At 49.4% G+C, this 16,330-nt stretch overlaps 1 protein-coding gene across 1 annotated transcript in view; it reads left to right on the top strand.

The window, feature by feature from the left end:
- The window catches only part of LOC119463644 (metalloproteinase), an 85,700-nt gene that overhangs the window by 22,821 nt on the left and 46,549 nt on the right, over nt 1–16,330 (top strand). The window contains exon 4 of the mRNA XM_049655300.1: nt 15,664–15,784. Within this exon, the coding sequence (XP_049511257.1) occupies nt 15,664–15,784 (121 nt within the window). The remainder of the gene's footprint in view (nt 1–15,663; nt 15,785–16,330) is intronic.

The following is a 16,330-nucleotide window of genomic DNA, read 5'->3' as shown; positions in this document are numbered from 1 at the left end:
TTATTTACAAAACAGCTAGGGCTACGCAAACAGCCTTGGCTCAAGAGTGTCGGTCGCTGTCTCGCGCTCTCCGGGCTGCTGGACTTCGTCGTTCACTCTCAGTGGTTCCGGACTCTCTTCCCCACTACATTGGCCCCGGCGGTGAGGAGGAGCCATCCTGGCGACTCAAGGCTATGCAAGCACAAGAGAGTCGTAGTAGGGCTTTAAGCGGCACACGTGGACTGTTTCACGACCGCGGCCGCGTCTGTCGGTGGGAGGTGTCACAGGCTCGACGACGTAGTTCACTGGTGACGTGCATTGAACAATCCTTTAGGGACCGTGACATTTGTCTAAAAATTTGTGGGAGAGACCAGGTGCCGGGCATGGAATGGGAAGCCATACGAACGAGCCAACATGGATGGTGGGGGCAGATTTAGCCGGGTCAAGGCGCTCTTTTTGAAGACCTCGTGTCACGGATGTAAATGAGCGTGTGAGTTGGCGGCACTCTTCGGCACATTGAGCGAGTTATGAGGCTGAGTGGTACTCGGATGCATCCGGGCGGTTAGGAAGTATAGTATCCAGTGTGGAAGATGGCTCACGCCCGTATAGTAGAAAGAAAGGGGAAAATCTAGTGGTGGCTTGCGTGGCTGTGTTGTAGGTATGTGTTACGAAAGGAAGGACCAAGTCGCATTTAGAATGGTCGGAGGATATGTATATGGAGAGCATATCACCGAGTGTTCGGTTAAAGCACTCCGTCAAGCCATTAGTCTGCGGATGATAACTTGTTGTGGTGCGATGAATAGTATTGCACTCACTGAGAAGCTCTTGGACGATTTGCGAAAGAAACACAGGCCCTCGGTCGCTAAGCAGCTCGCGTGGCGCGCCGTGGTGAAGAACGAAGCTGCGCAAGATGAAGAAGGCAATATCACGAGCTTAAGCTGTTGGAAGAGCGGCGGTTTCGGCATATCGAGTGAGATGGTCGACAGCCACAATAATCCACCGATTTCCCGCACGGGGGGGAAGGAAGGGGCCCGTACAGGTCTATGCCGATTCTATCAAACGGGCGAGCGGGACACGGCAAAGGTTGTAATGGGCCAGACATGTGAGAAGTGGTTTTCCGGCGTTGACACTCAGTGCAGGAACGAATGTACTTGCGGACGTACGTGTACATTCCACGCCAGTAGAATCGCTGTTTAAGTCTGTCATGCGTTTTCAAAACGCCAGCGTGCGCGTTTTGTGGTTCGGCGTCGGTAGTGGGGGCACAGATCGGAGCGCAAATTGGCGAGGTATAACAAGCAGTCACTTTCGACTATCGGGCTGATAGTTGCAGCGGTACAACATGCGTCCCGTAGTGCACAATGCGGTAGTTAGCGACGAAGGGCACGAGAGAGTTGTAGGGCTGGAGTCGGCGAAGGCACAGAGAGAACGTCAATCAGCGAGGCTATCCAGGGATCCTTGCGCTATTCTGAAGGCATGCCATTGATATTCATGTTAGAGAAGGAAGTGTCGGAAGGGGAAACAGGCGCGACGTCAGAAGGCACGGGCGAGCGGGAAAGTGCGTCGGCGTGCTTGCGTCCTGAGTGGTAAATGACGTGAATATAGAATTCTTGTAAACGTAGCGCCCAGCGTCCAAGTCGACCCAAAGGATCCTTCAATGAAGCCAGCCAAGAGAGCGAATGGTGATCGGTGACGACATCAAACGAATGGCCGTAGAAGTAAGGGCGAAATTTCTGCAACGCCCAAAAAATTGCCCAACATTCCTTCTCGCTAACCGAGTACCTCCACTGTGCCTTGGCAAGGGCACGACTAGCATAGGCAACTACGTACTCAGAGAAGCCTGGCTTGCGTTGGGCAAGGACAGCGCCAAGGCCTATCCCACTAGCATCCGTGTGTACCTTGGTCGGAGCAGTAGGGTCGAAGTGACGTAGAATGGGCGGTGAAGTCAAGAGCCGACGTAACGTTACGAAAGCCTCATCACACGCCGGTGGCCAACCAGACAGGTAGCTATCGCCGGTGAGCAGCTTTGTCAGTGGTGTGAAGTTCTTCACAAAGCGGCGAAAGTATGAGCACAGACCAAGGAAGCTGCGAAGCGCTTTCAAAGTGGTAGGTAGGCTTCGGGAATTCAGCAACAGCACGGAGTTTCTGCGGATTGGGAAGGACGCCGTCCTTCGAGACTACGTGGTCCAGGATGGTGAGTTTGCGAGCTCCGAATCGGCACTTCTTGATGTTACGCTGAAGGCCTGCGCACGTCAAACAGCTCAGTACCTCGTAAAGACGACGGAGGTGACTGTCGAAGTCAGGGGAGAAAACGACGACGTCATCCAGGTAGTACAGGCAGGGTTCCATTTCAACCCACGCAAGACACTGTCCATCATCCTTTAGAATGTGGCTGGGGCATTACATAGGCTGAAGGGCATAACATTGAATTCGTACAGCCCATCGGGAGTTAGGAAGGTAGTTTTCGGACAATCGGATGGTGGCATAGGGACCTGCCAATAAGCGGTCCTTAAGTCTAGGGATGAAGATAATTCGGTTCCTTGCAAGCATTCCAGGGCATCGTCGATGCGTGGCAGGGGATACACATCATTGCGTGTAACTTTGTTCAATCGGAGGTAATCGACGCAGAAGCGGATTGAGCCGTCTTTTTTCTTGACAAGAACAACAGGCGACGATCAGGGACGGCATAACGGCTGAATGATGCCGTGCTGAAGCATGTCGTCGACTTGTTCGGCGATCAGCTGACGCTCAGCAGGGGATACGCGGTAAGGACGCTGTCACAGAGGCGCTTGTGAGTCGGTGTCAATCGGATGGAGAACAGTATCCGTGCGGTCTAATGACGTCTTCTGGCAATCTACCGAGCCACAAAACTGGTGGAGGAGTGCAAGAAGTTTCTCGCGGTGGGTCTCTGCAAATTCGTCGTCGATGGCGGAACCGAACATACTTAAAGGTGGGTGATCAGGCGTACCAGCAGGAAGTGTCAGGGCCCTAAGGTGGCAGTTGTCCACGTCGTCAAGGCAGAAGATGGAGGATACGCTGAATGCCTGAATTGTGCTGATACACTCACTCGCCACGGAGTAAGGTTGAGGGAACCGGCAACGGATTCACAACAAATAAGGATGTAGCGCCGTTGGGCATGGCGAGAGCGGCAAAGGGCAACACGTGATTCCTGCGGTGTTGAACGGTCTCGGAGGGTGTAAAGAGAACTGTGGACTCACGAACAACTGCATAGGACACGGGGACAAGGGCTGTATTACTGGGTGGTATGTTCGTATCATCGGCGACAAAAAACTTTTCCATTGTAGGTGCCGACGACGCGGAACACAACGAAGAGAACGCGACCGCGGCACGAGCACAGTCAATAACAGCATGAAGGCGAGAAAGAAAATCCCAACCGAGGATGACATGATGCGAAAAGGCTGGTAGCACAAGACACTCAATGGAATAAACAACAGCTTGAATTATGACGCGGGCTGTGCAGGCGGTTGACGGCTGAATATGGTGTGCGCTGGCGGTACGGAGGGATAATCCCGTATACGTCGTGGTAACCTTGCGAAGCAAGTGGAAAAGTTTCATATCAATCACTGAAGCGGCCGCACCAGTGTCCACAAGCGCAAGGTACGAAAGCCATCCACAATAACGTAGATGAGTTTTGCTGGAGAAATGGGACGGACTTCAATTTTTCGACGACGACGCAGTTCATGCCACGGGAACTGCGACGTTTAGTTTTCCGCGTCAGAAGGGCAGGGTCGACGGCGCATAGGTGGCAGAGAGCGACGTCGGGGGGATGGAGATCGGCGGGTAGCTGAGGGCATGCGCTCGGGCGAAGAGGATTGTGGTAGCCGCGCTGTGCCGACAAAGCTCACAGGATCGTACTCGGACGGTCGCATGACATCTATTGGAACAGGAGGGCGACAGCGACAGAAGTGTGCCACATGTCCTGCATAACCACAAGAATAACATATACGGCGGTTGTACGCAGTGCGCCATGGATTCTTGGCGACTGGTCGGCTGAACGGAACTGGTGGGGGCCGAACGGGTGCCGACGTGGAAGAATAGGTTGGTTGACGAGGCGACCTGGCCGCGACGACTTGCGCGTACGACAAGGGCGCAGGCTCCGGAGGTAGCGGACGAGCGAAAGGCAAAGTGTCAGTGACCTCTTCCTGTATAACTTGGCGTATGACTGGGGCCAGATGTTGTGCTTGGGCCGGCTCGGGCGTGCACGATAAAATGGAGAGCTGTCGCGCGACCTCTTCACGTACGAACTGCGTGATCTGAATCAACAGTGCTTTCTGGTCGCCCAGACTCAACGCCGCGATCCAGTCATTCTGTTCCACAGGGCTATTTCTTGGAGGATTCGCTTGGTCTTATCCTACTCGTTCATTGACGGGTTTATAGGCTTACACAAGTTGACGACGTCTTCAATATAACTGGTGAAGTTCTCACCGGGTTGTTGAGCACGTTCACGAAGTCGCTGTTCGGCGCTGAGTTTGTGAACCGCGAGGTGGCCGAAGATTTCGGAAAACGTTGCCTTGAACGACGCCCAGTTATTAAGCTCCGCTTCGTGATTTCGCAACCAGAGACTAGCGATGCCGGTCAAGTAAAATATTACATTGGTCAGCCTAGTTGTATCGTCCCATTTGTTGACTGAGCTCACCCTCTGGTAAATTGCCAACCAGTCCTCGACGTCCTGATCGTCAGTCCCGCTGAATAATGGGGGGCGACGCTGAGGCAGCACGACGGGACAGACGGTGGCTTGAGTCTGGGAGGGGCCTTGCGTGGTGGTTTCTTCAGGCATCGGTGACGCTGGAGGTAAGATACGGCTTCGTAGTAGATATGTGTCTGCGCGTGTGAGTCAGGCAAAGAGGCACAATCCCTGGAATGCTGTCACTGCCTACTTAGAAGAAGCAGTCAAGCTATTCGACGGCTTCTTCTAAGTATGCAGTAAAAAGCATTGGAGAGATAGTGCCTCTTTGCCTTTCAGGGCTATTAGACTCGCAAGGCTTAGGAGTTAGAATCAACGGCGAATATCTCAGCAACCTTCAGTTTGCAGATGATATTGTCCATTTCAGCAACAATGGGTATGAATTGCAACAAATTAGTGAGGACCGTAACCAAAAAATTGTAAGAGTAGGGTTGAAGATTTATATGCAGAATACGAAGGAACGTTCAACATCCTGGCAAAGGAACAAGAATTCAAGATTCAAGAAATTAAGAAAGGCATTACTAAATCCTGACTGGGCCTTTACCACTGTTGTTGAAAAGAAAAGTGTACCATCACTGTATTTTACTGGTGCTAACATATAAGGCAGAAACGTGGGCGTTAACAAAGAAGCTCGAGAAAAAGTTAAGCACTGCGCGAAGAGCGATGAAACGAAAAATATTAGACGTAACGTTAAGAGACAGGACGAGAGTGGTGTGGATCAGAGAGCTAAAAAAGATAGCCGATATTCTAGTCGACATTCAGACCAAGAAATGGAGCTGGCCAGGCTATGTAGTGCATGGGGTTGATAACCGGTGGACCATTAATGTTACAGAATTGGTGCCAAAGAAAGGGAAACGCACTGCAGGAGGACAAAAAATTAGACGCAAGTTGGAATGAGCTAGCGCAAGACAGGGGTAATTGTAGCTCGCAGGCAGAGCCCTTCATCCTGCAGTGGACATATTGACGCGAGATAGGTTAGCACCTGCAGCTGCCGGCCACTGCAACGAGAACGACGAAGTGCGCACTGGAACGCGCGCTCTCCGAGTGTTAGCCTAAATTAAAAAAAAACACCGTTTTGCCAAAACCTTGATTGCTAACTTCGTGTCATTTTCTGGTGGAGGTGCTGACTAAATGATACGATCGCCCGAGACGCAGCGTACTCCTGACTCGTCGCCAGTGTGTAAGCTCATCTCTGTACACATCCGTACCAGCCGTCGTCTTCAGGGGCTCCAGCCACACCACGGTCTGCTACCTGATCCTACCAGGACGATGCATCAACCGTCTACTGCTGGGCTTGCCACGCCAACGCAGATCCTTTTGCATCAGCCGCAAACACCCAATGTATTCCATGGAGATGCTTTTGAAGACGTCGAAGACTGGCTTGACCACTTTGAAAGGGTAGCCGAATTCAATGGTTGGTCCCAAGAGCGCAAGCTGCGTAATGTGTACTTCGCTCTCGGGGATTCCGCAAAGACGTGGTTCGAAAACCACGAGGCGACACTGACATCGTGGGATGAATTTCATCGGTAGTTAGTTGCCGCCCACACCAGCGCCGACAGAAAGGAGAAAGCGGAGTTGGCGATGCAGGCAAGAATTCAAGTTCCTAATGAGAGCGTCACGACGTATATTGAAGATATGGCTCGGCTCTTCAGACGTGCAGACGCTTCAATGCCCGAAGACAAAAAAGTTCGACACCTAATGCGAGGCGTACAGCAGGAAATGTTTGCTGGCCTTATCCGCAACCCACCAACTACGCTTTCGGCCTTTCTCGCTGAAGCCACTACATTGGAAAGGGCACTACAACAGCGCGCCAGGCAGTCTCTAGCCGGCCATATCTACAGGGCGTGTTCCTACGGACGCGTGGGTCTCCGTGGGTTCTCCCCGAATGCGCCGCGTCCACGTCCTGGTGAGCGTCCGGTGGAGATCGAGAGCTTCCTGGCGAATCGTCCCGATTTCTTCGAACCGCCAAGGCACGAGCCTCTCTCGTCGTCACCGGCTCCGTCACGATACCGGTCACCAAGTCCTGCCTTCCGTCGAGACACCCTAGGCGCCGTTCGCCCAGCCCTGCGAACCGGGAAAACTGAGTTCAGCGACCTCCGGAGGTGAGGCCACTGGCGCCGAGCGTACCGAATATCTTCCATTACGATGCAAGCGATGAAAGCGACAGCAGACCGACGTTCAAATGCACTCAGGTGATCCAAGGCACGTCGTAACATTGGATATACCAGTCAGCATAGATGGCGAAGTCACAGCTTTAGTCGACACTGGCGCGGACACCTCAGTTATGAGCCGAGAACTTGCCGCTAAACTGGAAAAAGTTTACACGCAGTGGACTGGGTCGCAGGTCCGTACTGCCGGAGGACACCTCTTCAATACCGCGGGCAGGTGCCAGCCTATCTCGCGTCATAGACTGATGATACATAACGACAAGAAAGGAAACCGAGGGGCCCGATTTTTATTATTCAATTCATTGTTTGCTGGCTTCTTATGATTTGACTACGTATATAAGCATTTGTTATACCTTTGTCGAGAATACAACGCTGCTTCTGGAACGCTAGGCAAGGACTGAATTACTCGCAGAGCACTAACCGTCCTCTCCTTCGTCCCAACGCGTGAGCTTGCAGGTAGGGGATGAGAACGTTTCTGGTGCTGTCGGGCCTATCAATGCTGTCGTAAGTGCCTGTGAAGAATATAACATTAGATCAGCTGCGTGAGCCCCAACAAAGGCTTGTTAAAATTAAAATAAATTAAATTATAGGGTTTTACGTGCCAAAACCACGATTTCATTATGAGGCATGCCGTAGTGTGGGACTCCGGTAAATTTGGACCACCTGGGGTTCTTTAACGTGCACCTAAATCTAAGTACACGGGTGTTTTCGCATTTAGCCTCCATCGAAATGCGGCCGCCACGGCCGGGATTTGAGCCCGCGGCCTCCTGCTTAGCAGCCGAACACCATAGCCACTAAGCAACCACGGCGGGTAACAAAGGCTTGTTTCAACCGCTCCACGGACTCGACGCTGTCACGACCATTGGTGCTAAATGTAAAGATATTATCTCTGCATGCCCAAAGGTGTGGACAGGAGTGCTGTACCTAGCGAGCGCGCCGGCAATAGTAGATTGGGAGGAATACATGCGCGCTGCCTTGTAAGTGGCGTTGGAAGAATGGCGATTTTGTGTTGTTAAAATCATATAGGAGGCAGACATAGACGCGAGAAACAATATGATAGCTGGTCGGCATAAGAGGAGCTGTGAATTGGCCCAGATTTGGTCGACTTGGGAGGGCCGACTTGAGAGGACAGACTAGCTCTGCTGCTATGGGAAAGGAGGTGCCATAGAAGCAATAGGAAGGCGTGAAACCGAGGTTTGCAGTGATGGTAGCGCGCAGCACCAGAAGTGAAGAACTAAATGAGAATCCGTTGGTCGTGGCCGGCATCACGAAGCGCAGTTTTGAGCAGGTGACGGAAATGCTCGACAACGCCGTTTGCTTGTGGGTTGTACGCCATAGCTCTGAAGTGGGATGTGTGGAACAGTCTAGTCAACTGCTGGAACAGGGCCGCCCTGAACTTCCAGCCTCGGTTGGTGACAGTCTCAGATGAGGTCCCAAAACGGGTAACCTCTGGGGTGACAAGGGTAGTGGCAACAGTCTTTGCTGCTATGTCTGGTACTGGCATGGCTTTTGACTATCACTTAAACAGTCGAGAATTGTTTTTAATATCGCAATATCTTCGAAGAAGGTATGGCTTCAACTATGTCAACGGGAATCACTTTGAAACCTGAGTCCAGGAGAGGACATTCATTCACAAACACATTCATGCCGTGCCACACGAAACGTTCCACCACGAGCTGCTGCGATGCGTGAATCACGGCTTTAGACAGAAGAGAAGATGAATCTGGTAAAAAAAAAAACGAGATGACGTAGTGGCAATGGAACATAAAGATGGTTGCGTCCGGAAACGCCATCAACCTCGCAGACAATATAGACACCATGGTAAGGAAAGTGGACGTCTTGGAGGCGTAGAGATGAATATGAAGTGTAGAAAGTTGGCCATGTCGGTTATCTAGGTACAGCGCGAAGTAGACAGGATGAACAGATGTAGACAAACACACCGCTGTGTTAGTTTACATAGCTTTCGTGGTACGTAGCTTTCGACGAGGTAAGGGAGTTTGTCAAGGGCTTGTGGTTTGTAAATACCATGAATGGCCATTTCTCCAAGAAGTAACGGAAATATTTGACCACAAGGTTCACCGCAAGTAGCTCGGGCAAAAGCACTGTACCGCTGCATCTTTGGCGTACGCTTCTTAAAGAAACGAAATGTAGAGGTTACCAGTGGCTATCAATCAACTGCAGAACCTAAAGCATTAACCCTGACTCTCGCAAGGATATCATGCTTGGGGCGGACCAAGAGGACAGCAGTGGAGAGACGTTCCTTAATGGCCATTAGGGTAGCATCGGCTTTGTCAATACAGACAAAAGAGGGTGCGTTGGTATGTGTGGAGCAGAGAAAGTTTTATGGAGGGCTGTACGGCATCGGCACAAGCTGGGCGGAAGCTGCGGTAATAGTTTACCAAATAGAGAAAAAAGGCGCATCTGACGTAACGATAGTGCGCGAGAAAAGTCAGCGATTGCTTCCCTTTTTCAGGGAAGAGGTCGAATTCCAGTGCTATCTACAAGGTGGTTTAATATCACCAGAGAAGTAATGCCAAATTCCCACTTCTGAGCGTTTAAAATGAACCCATGTTCGATGAAACGCTCGAATACGAGGCGTAAATGATGGAGGAGGTCAGTTTTAGACGGGCCACCAACAATGACGTGATCCACGTAAGCAGAAACAAAACGAAGCGCTGTAAGCTGTGAACAGCATTACGTAGTCGAAAAGGCATACAGGTAAACTGAAATAGTCGAAAGGACGTTAGAATAAATACGATTGTTTGGTTTTACATGCCAAAACCACTGTATGATTCTGAGGCATGCCGTAGGGGGGCGGGGGGGGGGCTCCGGATTAATTTTGGCCACGTGGGTTTCTTTAACGTGCACCCAATGCACGATACACGGTGTTTTTGCACCTTGCCCATTATTGAAAGGTTGTAATATTAGCGGTCTCTGGATGTCCTCCGGAGCGACGAGAATCTGGTGGCAGGGGTTTGTAGATTGTATTTTGAAAATACAGCCATAATTATGAAGAAGGCAATGGTATAAAATCACATGAATAACATTAAAAACATTCCAAAGGACAAAAAGAGACGCGATCTACAAAGAATGGTTTCGCAAGCTCAAACTCCAAGTATAAAGAATCACCCGGATGGCACGATTCTAAATACAGCACCTTGCAATAAACAACACAAGCATCAAGCAAAACTGACTGCGGTATCGAAAAGAAAAAAAAAACACGTTAAAGCGCCTTCTGTGTCGACGTAATAACAGGTTGCATAAACACATAAACACATACTTGAAGTATTGTCCACACATTTCTTTCCAATAAACAAATTAAAACATTCACCTCACGGAATTGCTTGAAACTGTCCTATTCGCCAGCTTGCAAATTCTCTTATACAGTTTATTCGTTCAACAAGAAATATAAATAGACCGAAATATTTTTGGAGGTGCGTATCGAAGCTGTTACTGCTGAACAACAGCTTTGTCGGAATGCGAAAGCGCAGCTTAAAGGTCGTACTTTGGAGTGGCAGATAGTTGAGATACTGCGGTCGAAGTTTAGCCTTTGTCGTGCAACATAGCTGTATCTTTATACATTTTGATCTGCTAACGTATAAAATCGATATAGTTCACGCTCTCATTATGCAATTTGATTTGACTATATTATTAAACAGTTGGTGTTCACATTGCCTGCGAAATCATCTGCGCATTATCCTTGTGCGCGATATTCTCGCTTCGCATATCAGTGCGCTGCAAATCAATTCCGATACGCGTAGCAATGCGTGAAGAGCCGTGCAGTTACTAAGCGGTGGGGATACCACTATGTCAATATAGTTGGGCGTGTAATGCCTACGACACGGTGCCGCATAACAATTGGCATTTCTTTTGTCGGCTCACTTTTGTATTGCCTGAAGTTATCCCACGTGGTAATCGTTGTTAATCACAAAATAAATATGCACATTGTCCTAAAGGGTGCCTCAACAGTCGGTGGAAATTTCCTTTACGCATAGGGGATATAAAACGTCGTCTGGGGAGAGTGGTATCATAAGGAATTAAGGAAAATGTTTTGTAATAGCTGAGACAGAAGGAAATGAAATCCCGCATGCTAGGACCTTTTCTTTGCCGATGGTTTTGTTCGCTTTGCGGTGACCTGCATTTTTAAGCCGAATTCCTCTCCTGTGAACCGAACGCCCACGTCACTCTGTCATTGACATGGCCTAAGTTACCTCAGCCTTCATCTCACCTTATTTATCTATATGCTTTTCTTACTGCGCAACGCATTTCTAGAGGCAGTTCTAGCGGAATCTGCGTATCGCAAGAATTTCCGTGTGCTTTGCGCGGCTGCTTACTAATTGTGCGCTGAAGGCCCATTGCGTGTGACGTGACACTACCATTGCGCATATCACTTGCATGCAGCCCCGGTGGCTTCTTGGAGGAGAAGAACGTGTGGGACGTTTCTTTGAATTTTAAGTTGTTTTCATAATGCACATCAATACGATACTTCTCAGAAACAACCGGCACCGCGTGAGCTACGAGCCGCAATTTCCGGTTTTCATAGCCCACAGATCTGGAGGGAAGCCATTAGGGGAAGCTTTGTGGACATGAGAACTTCTCAGAGCCTCAGTATGACGTCGACCAGAAAAACATTTACACTGTACAATACAGCCGTCACTTAAGCTGACTTGACGTGAAGGGAAGGATGGCTGATTTAGTCCACCGGGACGAGCATCACCTAGCTCAGTAACGCCGAATCACGCCGCAGACAAGATCACCACAGAGAAGCTGCTAGGAACCAACATAAGCAGTCCGTAGCCTAGTGTGATTGAAATTTAACCCTGCACCCACTTTCAAATATGCTAACTATTATTAACGCGACAGCTTTCAGGGCCCCATGTCGAAGAAAATGCGGTGTCGGCGTCGGCGTCCCGTGAGCGAAAACTGCCGTATATATTCTACGCGGCACTAAGGGATAAGAGGGACCGGGAGAATACTGCCTTTAGAACACCAGATTGACTGTTCGACTTCAAGGTCATGCCGTTTGGTCTTTGCTCGGCACCAGCGACTTTGCCACGCGTCATGGATACAGTACTGTCAGGCTTGAAGTGGCAGACTTGCCTCGTCTATTTGGACGACGTCGTTGTGTTTGCCTCAAGCTTCGAGGAACACCTGTGGCGCCTTGAAACAGTTTTTCAAGCATTCAAGACCTCCGGACTCACATTGAAGCCAGAAAAGTGCCACTTAGCATGCGAGGAGCTCTTGTTTTTGGGCCACGTCATCAACAAGTCTGCAATGTGCCCTGACCGACAGAAAACGGCAGCCATCACTGACTTTCCTCCGCCCACCGAAAAGAAGGCAGTGCGTAGATTTCTTGGACTGTGCGCCTATTACAGGCGCTTCGTCAAGAACTTTTCACGGATCGCCAAGCCATTGACGTACCTGACGAAGGCCGACGTCGAGTTCAAGTGGGAGACGCCGCAAGTAGAAGCATTTGAAGAACTGAAGCGACGCCTGCAGTCGCCGATAATACTTGCGCATTTCGACGAAAACGCCGATACCGAAGTCCACACCAACGCAAGCAGCGTAGGACTCGGTGCCGTGCTTGTGCAGAGGACTGACGGACTTCAAAGGGTTGTAAGTTACGCTAGCCGGTCGCTATCGAAGGCGGAAGCAAATTATTCCACAATAGAAAAGGAGTGCCTCGCCATCATCTGGGCTACATCAAAGTTTCACCCCTACCTCCCTGGCAGGCCCTTGAAAGTTGTGAGCGACTACCATGCCTTGTGTCGGCTAGCTAACTTGAAGGATCCTTCAGGTCGCCTCGCGCGATGGAGTCTGAGACTTCAAGCATTTGACATCACCATCATTTATAAGTCCGGGCGAAAGCACTCTGACGCCGACTGCTTGTCTCGCGCCCCCGTCGAACCGAACGAATTCACCGAACAAGAGCGAGCCGACACGAAACTAAGGAGTCTTGTAGACTACCTGGAAGGGAAGACTGTCCTTGTGCCGAAGGGGTTCAGGCGAGGATTGGCACCGTTTTTCTTGCAAAATGACATTCTCCTAAAGAAGAACTTATCGCCTCTCCGAGCCAACTACTTCCTCGTGGTACCCTCAGCTTTGCGTCCAGAAGTTCTGCAAACTCTCCATGACGACCCAATGGGTGGACACCTCGGTTTTTCCCGCACGCTCGTGAGGATACAAGAAAAATACTACTGGCGTCGCCTCTCTGCCGACGTCGCCCAATACGTAAGGACATGCCGAGACTGCCAGCGACGCAAAAAAACCGCCGACAAGGCCAGCCGGACTTCTACAGCCGATCGAGCCACCTCGCTGACCGTTCCAGCAGTACGGGATGGACTTACTGGGGCCTTTTCCGACGAAGATGTGTGGGAAGAAATGGATCGTCGTAGCTACGGACTACCTCACCCGCAACGCCGAAACAAAAGCCTTGCCCAAACGCAGTGCCGCCGAGGTAGCCCAATTCTTCGTTGAGAACATCCTCATGTGTCATGGTGCTCCCGATGTCCTCATGACCGACAGAGGTACGGCCTATACGGCAGAATTAACTCAAGACATCCTGCGATACAGCTAGACAAGCCATCTCCGGACCACCGCCTACCACCCGCAGCAGAATGGCTTCACCGAGCGCCTAAATAAGACCCTCGCCGACCTGCTGGAAATGTACGTCGACGTCAAACACAATATGTGGGATGCCATCCTTCTGCACGTGACCTTCGCATACAACACGGCCGTGCAAGAAACGACGCACATGGCGCCGTTCAACCTGGTCTATATACGGAAGGAACCAGGAAACGACGCTTGATGCCATGCTACCGGACGTCACCGACGAAGAAAATCTCGATGTTGCCACCTATTTGCAGCGTGCCGAAGAAGGTCGACAGCTCGCACGCCTGCACATCAAGAACCAGCAGAGGACCGACAGCCGACACTACAATCTTCGACGACGCTACGTCGAGTACAAGCTTGGCGGCCGTGTTTGGGTCTGGACTCCGATACGCAGACGAGGACTTACGAGAAACTGTTAAGTCGCTATTTAGGACCATATAAGATCATCCGAAGTATTGGCGCACTGCACTATGAGGCCCTACCAGACGGCATTTCGCAAGCACTGCGGCACCGGGCACGACCTGAAGTTATCAATGTTGTGCCTCTTAACCCTTTCTACGTCCGCTGACGAACTTAGGTAATTTGTTGCTTTGTATTTTTTTCTCTCTGTACGCGTGGTTTTATTTTCGCTTTCGTCTTTGTAGCATCGGGACGATGCTTTTTAAGGGGAGGGTATTGACACGTATACATGTTTATCTTTCACCGGTGATCGCTTTTCACTAGCTAACAAATGTTAAATGTTGTCGCTAGACACAGGACGCGCCTGTATGTATCGGAAGTTTCTCCAGCGTTATCGATGCTTCTATCCGCTGTCTCTTGTCACTGACGCTCCTGTAGTCTGATTGTATGAGTGATGCGAATTGTCTGGAACTTGCTGCAAGACATGCGGGTACCAGGGATTAATCTGGAACCTTCGACGACTCATGTATAAAAGCCGACCCGTTTCGCCGCTGATCAGATTTCGAGATCGTCGACTGTGTTGGCCGCTATCGTTGTGTTTCGAGTGCAACTTGCTTTTGTGGGCACAGGTTCGCCCAATAAAGTCCGTTTCGTCATTCACAGTGTTGCGACTGTTTTCTTCAGCATCACCACTACGTCACAATATTCTTCGCAAAATCAAGCCCAACAGATCCTTCGCTCGTGATAACTAGGTTTGCAAGAGTTAAACCTTTCTTTTATTTTTTCATTTGACAGCAGTGTCCGCGTTGTTGATTTGATATATTGATTCATTGAGCGAGATGGTTTAACGTCACGAAGTGACATTAGGACTATGAAGGCTGCTATTGGATAGAGCTTCCGGCTAATGTCGACCGCATGGGGTTTTTTATCGTGCCTCTCTTTCTAAGTACACGAGCATGTTTGCATGCCTCCCCTATCGCAATGCGGCCACTGTAGACGGAAGTCGAGTTCGCGACCTCGTGCTTAGAAGCCGAAAGGCATTCCCACTTAGTCATCGTGAAGCATTTCTATTTGCAGCTTTAGCAGAGTGTTTAGAAATGGCGAGCTCTTGCTCCGCGTCTGATATAAGGTTACTACTTGAAAGACAAATATAAATTTTACTGTTAGCCTGAGAGGTTAGCATGGCTGACGGCTTGGCATGCTAATTCAGGGGTTTCAGAGACAGTTTGTAATGAAGGATGACAGAGAGTGACATAGATCTGAAGCCTACATTGCATAGTTTTAAATATGTACAATGTGTGATTAGGGCATGTACCGTGCAGTAAAATTTTAGAAGCGCCAGTAAGACAATACAAATGCATCACAACGGGCCGTAGCATTTACGTCGCTTAAGCTGCATGTCGTGGGACATGTTTGTATGTTCCCACTGCGGCCCATGGTGTTTGTAGGCGTCTAGAAGTATACAGATAGCATGATCTATAATTCTGTAGCGAACCATTGTCAAATAGTGATTTTGGCCCCACCTGCGATTTTCTTATAAGACATATTGTCTTGATAGACAAGATCTCGCTTTCCTAGATTGCATGCTTTAAAATATGGCTTGAGCTTATCATCATCTATTGACAATTTGCTTCCCCAAGGACCTATTTTGCCTTATCGGAAGTGTGTGTAAGAATTTGATTCTCATAATGAGCTTATAGTGTGGCTTAGAGTGGATTTGAATAACGCAGAGAAACACTTGATGGTGTAAGCAGCACAAGGATAACGGTTCAGACAGCACAAAAAAGTAAATTTTGTATGTAGGAAGGCGTCGTTGGACCTAAATTGAAAATCAGGCCGATTGAAGGGAGCGAGCGCTCTGAGAATGGCCGCCAAGCCCACGTCGTTGACACCATCGAAGATGCTGATTCTGACAACGTTTACGGTGTGTATGTTCGACCGTATAAATTCTTTATTCACAGTGCTATTGTATTAGCAGAGACCATTTAGAAGAAGTTATTGCCTATGAGGAAATATGTTGCATTGCCGTAAAACCTATGAAAGCGTTTAAAAGCGGGACCTAAGGTGCCGAATACTGATTCGAAACCTCAGTACTCATCATCTCGGTTCATCCGCACTCTTCATGTTTGAACAAAATAAAACTGAAAATTGCCATATTTTTATTAATAGTAGGGTTTCAAGTTCTTTCCAAGTGGGAGTGACCTGCTCAAAAGCTTCGATTTACACGATAATTTGTTTAGTACTCCACTGTTATGCCTTAGTGTGGGTTTCATCTCAAGAAAGAATATAATATAGCCTCCTGAGGCCTGAAAATAGCTCAGGGACATAATGGTTTCAGGTCGGTTTTATTAAGGATTGCTATGTTGCGAACGAGAGTAAAGAAATTATAAAAAAAGCACAAGTAAATGCAGATGGGGGTACCACCGTGTACGTGGAGAAAATAACCATCTTATGTTTCTTATCCTAAAAA

Source organism: Dermacentor silvarum, chromosome 9 (assembly GCF_013339745.2).
Source record: "Dermacentor silvarum isolate Dsil-2018 chromosome 9, BIME_Dsil_1.4, whole genome shotgun sequence".
Taxonomy (NCBI): Eukaryota; Metazoa; Arthropoda; class Arachnida; order Ixodida; family Ixodidae; genus Dermacentor; species Dermacentor silvarum.
This window is presented reverse-complemented; position numbering and strand designations above follow the sequence as displayed.